This window comes from Salmo salar, chromosome 01 (genome assembly GCF_965601325.2).
Source record: "Salmo salar chromosome 01, fSalSal1, whole genome shotgun sequence".
In the NCBI taxonomy this organism is placed as follows: Eukaryota; Metazoa; Chordata; class Actinopteri; order Salmoniformes; family Salmonidae; genus Salmo; species Salmo salar.
In genome coordinates this window covers 145922475-145929236 of record NC_138291.1, presented here as the reverse complement: position 1 = coordinate 145929236, position 6762 = coordinate 145922475, and the positions used below count along the sequence as shown (strand labels likewise).

At 45.0% G+C, this 6762-nt stretch overlaps 1 protein-coding gene across 1 annotated transcript; it reads right to left on the bottom strand.

Annotated features, from left to right (window-relative positions):
* Positions 1-905: 905 nt before the first annotated feature.
* Positions 906-3170, bottom strand: LOC106564789 (apelin receptor B). The gene has a single exon (XM_014131165.3). It carries the CDS (start codon positions 2974-2976, stop codon positions 1870-1872), a length of 1107 nt encoding a protein of 368 aa, XP_013986640.1. The 5' UTR covers positions 2977-3170; the 3' UTR covers positions 906-1869.
* Between the last annotated feature and the right edge of the window lie 3592 nt (positions 3171-6762).

Below are 6762 nucleotides of genomic sequence, written 5' to 3'. Positions count from 1 at the left end.
CTTCCTCCAAGCCCAATTTATCATGTCAACAAAGGCAAATATTGTCTCACAGGAGGAGTGTGGTGTCTGTAAGTGGCCCAGAATTATTAGCCCACTCCTCCTACCCCCCCGCTGTTACTGATTATGTCCAGAACAAAGCTCATTACAGCCAAATCTGTTAATCATGGGGATGGTCTCTTACAGGTCAGTGAACTGCTGTACCCACAGTGCTTGTCTGCAAATGACTCATACAATAGTTAAATTATCTTTATTGGCTTAAACTGGTCTCAGTGCAAAGCATCCCAACAATGGAACAGTGAGTTGATAATGGTACACTGCAATACTTTGACATTACACATGGGGAGTGAATCTTAGATATTTGCTTTAAAAGAAGCTACTCAAGCTTACATGTTGCTGAAGGGAGCGAGGGAGAGATGTGGTAGCATGGTTACACTGGTTTACATGATCAACACAGTTCTCTGAGAAAGAATACATTGTCCTCCATCATTTTATCAACACATTTTCAAGAAATTTCTGTTAATGGTCTGAAGGGGAACACTGTCGTAAAGGAGCAAAGCGGGAAATAGAACTCATATGTATTTCCCGTAGACACAGCTTTGATTCTGTTCTAACTGCACACAATGGGAGGGAGACTGTCACCCTTCAACTCTGTGTGCTTACAGGACAAAGCATGTCTACATTTAAAAAAAAACATTTTAGTCATTTTAGCAGATGCTCTTATCCAGAGCGACTTACAGTAGTGAATGCATACATTTTTTTCTTTTTGTACTGGCCCCCGTGGGAATCAAACCCACAACCCTGGCGTTGCACACACCATGCTCTACCAACTGAGCCACAGGGAAGACAGTCTACTGAATAGTGTTTGCATGACATTGTAATAAGTAACACAGTGACACAAGAGAGGATTTTAGTTCAACAGAAAACTTTTTATTTCAAATCATCACATAAAAGCATTGTACAGCATGTATTCACATCTTTGTCAAATAAAAACAAGTTAATTCATGCCTTCCCCAATCCTGATTCAATAAACACATACACACACAGACTCATACCTTCACACACACACACACACACTAGAATGTAATCTGTCAGAGCAGCCACCTATTAGTTGGCTCTCCTCCCTCGACAACATTTGTCAGCTGCCATCTGTCCATCTGGGACCACCCCCCTCCCTCCATGCCCTTATTTCCCCTTACAACTTTTTAATCAAGCTGCAACACCTTTCCTGGACCTACACACACACACACACTTACATCATGACTGGGGCAGAGGAAGAGGTCTCACCTCTTTCCAATGAGCAAGTGCTTAAAAGAAAACAAGAACACCATGGTACAAATGCATGTATAATACACTCCTCCAGTGTTAAAAGCCAGAGCCATGGGACAACCCACCCAAGAACTTGCCTTAAGTCAACACGGAACACCAGGAGAACAATATGAGCTGCTTTGTCCCTTTGAAATACATTCAACTCTGTCCAAAATGTCTGGGGTCTGGTTTGTATCACCCTGGCATGGAGCTTGGCCCTCTGTATCAAGCAGTTCAAGGGGTTTGTACAAACTACCTAATCACTGAGAGGGAGCTTGGAGGATGTCAGTGGTCATGATTACAGCCAGAAGACTGACTATCAATTTCCTCAGTCACACAGTCTGGAGGACACGTACATTTGCACTCAGTCTGCAGTCCACATGTATGTGGCTGATTAGGTAATGATATCATTTTGCTGGATAGGTATTGATATCATGCACCTCTGAAATCTTAGATTTACCTGCAGTGTTCAGGTGACGATGGAGGCAGGACAGGAAAAGGCAGCTGGAGACCTATTCCCTCTGGCTGGCATCCCTCTCCCATGCCCTGACCCCAGCATAAACGTCACACCTTAGTGGCCAGCGACTGGGCCTCTGTCTTCTGGGAGGACATGGAGCTGGCGGGGCTGGTGTGCATGGCCTTCTTCAGGTTGAGCAGACAGAGGCATTGGGAACGGAAGCGGAGGTCGAAGAAAGCATACAGGAAGGGATTGAGGCAGCTGTTGACGTAGGCCAGGCAGGTAGCATAAGGGTGGGCCAGCAGAAGGAAGCGGAGAAAGGCGCAGGTGTTTGGAGCCAGGTTCAGGTAGGAGAGGGCATCAGCGCTCTTCAGCACGTGGAAGGGCATCCAGCAGGCAGCAAAAACAACCACCAGGGTGGTGATGATCTTCAGCAGACGCCGCTTCCTCTGGTCTTCCTTACGCAGGCTGTTGAAGTGGCGTGTCACGGTGCAGCCGATGAAGCAGTAGCACACCATCATGGCCAGGAAGGGCAGGAGGAAGCCCAGGGCAGAGGAGGAGATGCTGAGCCCTGCGATCCACATGGACTCCTTCTGCTTCAATTCATTTGATTGACTGATTGTTTGATTACCCCCACCCAACACCAGGCTGAAGTCCATGCCACAGGAGATGAGGTCGCTGTTCTCGTCATCCTTGGTGGTGCGGAAGATGAGTGTGGGGGCAGCCAGTAGGCCGGAGAGGAGCCAGATGGCCGTCAGGGAGGCCTGCATGTGGCCACGCGTACGCAGCTGGGTGCTGGACAGAGAGTGCACGATGGCCAGGTAGCGGTCAAAGCTCATGGCGGTGAGACAGAAGACGCTGGCGTACATGTTGAGCAGCACCACGTAGCTGCTGATCTTGCAGAGGGCCACACCGAAGGGCCAGTGGTAGCCCAATGCGGTGTACACTGCCCACAGTGGCAGAGTCAGCACGAAGGTCAGGTCAGCCATGGCCAGGTTGCCTATGTAGATGTCTGCTGACCGGCGCTTGGCCTGAGCCCTCCACACAGTGAAGATGACCACACCGTTGCCAGAGAGACCTAGGATGAAGATGAGCATGTAGAGGACTGGGATGACTGAGTAGGACGGCTTCCACTCAGAGTAGTCACACATGGTGCTGTTCTCCTGCTCTTCATAGTCATAGTCATAGTATTCAGGGGTTGTCCACTTCTCCATTCTTCTTAGAGTGTCCTTTTCTTCGTTAAAAATGTATATTATTTTATCAGGTAAAATAAGGTTGATCGAATGGATCAATAACGTTTATGAAGCAATTAGAAACTTGGTCCAAATCCGTGTGCAAGAAGTTCATAAAAAGCGCATAAAATAGTTCCTGCGCAGCCGAGGGTGATTTCAGGTCTGGTGTCACAGCGCTGGGCAGGTTGCCTTTTTAAACCCCGGCAGTTCCTCACACAACCCTCTGTCACCTCCTCCCAGGCCGATCCCAGCACCCCCCTTTCCCTACCCACGCCCCCCGCGACTCCATAACGTTGTGAAGAGAACTCTCCAATAAACGGTAAGCAGACCTCAATTTAAAAGCGAAAACGTAATGAATATACAAATAGGGCATTGAAAGAACATTATTGCAACTCTCATGACGCACACTTTTAATACATGTTAAAAACTGTAGGCGAATTGTGGGATCTGCTCTACATGTTTTACAGCCTTCAGAAGTCCTAAAAAATATAATTGAATTGATATGGAATTGATTTGAACAATATTCGTTTTCCTGCCTGTCTAGGCAAGTCGGGGCAAGCACCTAGTCTAAAAGTAGACAATTACAATAATAAAGTGGCAGCATTTAAGGGGAAACCACTGCCAAAATAGGCAATTGTACACTTGAGCACCCAAATTAGAATAACACATTTCCATGTCAATGATCGCACAATTGCATAGTACTGCTTGTTCAAACATGTTGCGTGTGTCGTGTGCAATGTATCAAATAAAATATTATGTTATTACTGCAGTGCTACAGGATGAGTATAATTTAGTAGTATCAAACTTAATTAATTTTGAATTATCAAATATCATGGTCCAGCAAATGAACATTGATAGAGAAAATTTGACCATGAAATATTATATTATAAATATCCTATTCTCTTTCTAATGGGAATTTGTTGTGCTGCATGAAATAGGACAGAAAACGTTATTGGCCTATGTTTTACATATATATTATTTACATGTTTCACTTACTGTTTTCTTATCTGGCCATTAGATGTCCCAGGGTGGGGTTTGCCCTATGTTACTTATTTAAGAACAAGAAAATATAATGTATTATAATTGACCAAAACAAAGCAACCCAAAAAGCACCATACTTTTTGGATATAGGCAGCCAAGAGACTTGGCCTGCCAGGGTTCATTCCAGTATTCCCACATCCAGAACACTGTTATTGTTGACAGTCACTGCCTGTTATTTCTTTAGTAAATATTGGCTTAATTCTATTTCATGAACTGCATTGTTGGTTAAGGGCTTGTAAGTAAGCATTTCACAGTAAGCATTTCACAGTACCTGTTGTATTCGGCGCATGTGACAAATACAATTTGATTTGATTAGATGTTAGAATTGTGTCACTGCAGACTGTCATCATAACAAAGTAAAAGGTTTTTTTCCCCTGACTAATCTGCTGCTTAAGGGACAGTTAGACATGTTCTGTATCCTGTGGGTCAGTGTGTGACGTGGGATGAGACAAGACAGAGGTAGTGAGTTGAGACCAGGTATATGTAGGCCTAATATTGTATCATTTTAATACAGGTGCTCAGTAGTTTGTCTCATATCCACTCAGAAATAGGAATCTGTCCAAATGGTTTAGTTGGTGAGAATCATCAGTTGACTGATGTAAAGTGAATCTGATCTAGTCCCTGTGTATCCATGCTGAAGGAGCCCAGGTTGGAGGGCTCATTCTCCACCCTCCTCTGTCTCTCAGCAGTGTAGCAGCAGTGGCGCCATGGCACTGACCTTCTCAGACACAACTATCACTCAACAATCTGCTCAGCCGGTCCCCTCCTCCTCCATCCCCCTATTCCTGTCTCACCCACAGCTCTCTCTCTCGCCATCCCCCTACCCCTCTCCACCCATCTCTCTCTTCCTCTGATGATGAGCCAGAACCAGGCTGTGTGGAAGTCTCTGGTTCTCGGCAGCACTAGTCTTCAAACGTCACTTACCCTATATTAAGCAGTTTGTTTTTGCTACTTGTTTTGGTAGTTTGTGTGGTGATTAAACTGATTTAATTGTGTTTCTCCCTCTGCTTTGACTCCCCCCCCCATCTCCTCTGCTCTGTCCCCCCCCCCCTCCTCTGAGCTGTCTCCTGAGTACTTTTGCAGGACATTTGGCAGCTCTGAGCAGGAAAGGAGCAGAGTGAGTTGAGTCAACCCAAGCTTTCCCTGTTCTAATAGGATTCTATTTATATGTGAGATTGTGTTTTGTGCGGCATTGTAAGGGCGTTGGGAGGATATGCTGGTCAAGGCAGTGAAATCTAAAGTTAAATCAAATATTACACCTAATCCAATTCACACCCACCCACCATCCAGCACTAAATAAGTTATCATCCCTTTAATGAGCAGACAGGCTAATTTGACAGGGATCAGAGATAAGAAACAGATGGTTAATGCTGATGATTAACATGAATGACATCTTCCAATGTTCCTATGTTCCAAAGGAATTTCAAGTCCAAAGGAATTTTAACTTTTCATTTTGTCAGTCAGTGTGAGCATAGTTCTGTTTCTCCAACATTCCATTGGTGTTTTTGCTATTGCGCTTTTTATTTTTGCTCTCATCCTCTCATGTGTGGTCTTGTGTTGTAAACCACACACAGGTAAGGCACCATAAATCTTCCTATACATGTACAGTATGTCCTGCTGCTGATCACATCACATCTCTTGTCATCTCCTTTTCTCACACCCAAGGTCTTCATCCATCATCCATTGGTTTAGAGCAAGTAAAAAAAAATATTGAGAGATATTGCATAACGACAAAACCTATTCCCCCTCAGGAGACTGAAAAGATTTGGCATGGGTCCTCAGATCCTCAAAAGGTTTTACAGCTGCACCATCGAGAGCATCCTGATATGCATCACTGCCTGGTATGGCAACTGCTCGGCCGCTGACCGCAAGGCACTACAGAGGTTAGTGCGTACGGCCCAGTACATCACTGGAGCCAAGCTTCCTGCCATCCAGGACCTCTATACCAGGCGGTGTCAGAGGAAGGCCCTAAAACTTGTCAAAGACTCCAGCCACCCTAGTCATAGACTCTTCTCTCTGCTACCGCATGGCAAGCGGTACCGGAGCGCCATGTCTACGTCCAAGAGACTTCCAAACAGCTTCTACCCCCAAGCCATAGGACTCCTGAACAGCTAATCAAATGGCTACCCAGACTATTTGCATTCTGTGCTCCCCCCTCACCCTCTTCTACACTGCTGCTACTCTCTGTTATTATCTATGCATAGTCACTTTAATAACTCTACCTACATGTACATATTACCTCAATTACCTCGATTAACCGGTGCCCCTGCACACTGACTCTGTACCTGTACCCCCTGTATATAGCCTCGCTATTGTTATTTTACTGCTGCTCTTTAATTATTTGTTACTTTTATTTATTTTCTTTAGGTATTTTTCTTAAAACTGCATTGTTGGTTAAGGGCTTGTAAGTAAGCATTTCACAGTAAGGTCTACACCTGTTGTATTCGGCGCGTGACAAATACAATTTGATTTGATTTGATAAGAATGGAGACCACTCACAAACACATACACACACTCACGCACAAATGCACGATTACACGAAAACATACACACACGCGCGCTACACATATAGACATCCAGACGGTCTACATCTGTCTGCATGGCTGCTGAGAGCCCCTTTGATCTTTCATCGTCACATGACCTGTGTGTTAAAGTTTGTTTATGAGCCAGGGTTCTGTTGTGTCTTTTGCACCAAATGAGCAGGAGGTGATACGGCCGGTGTGATGT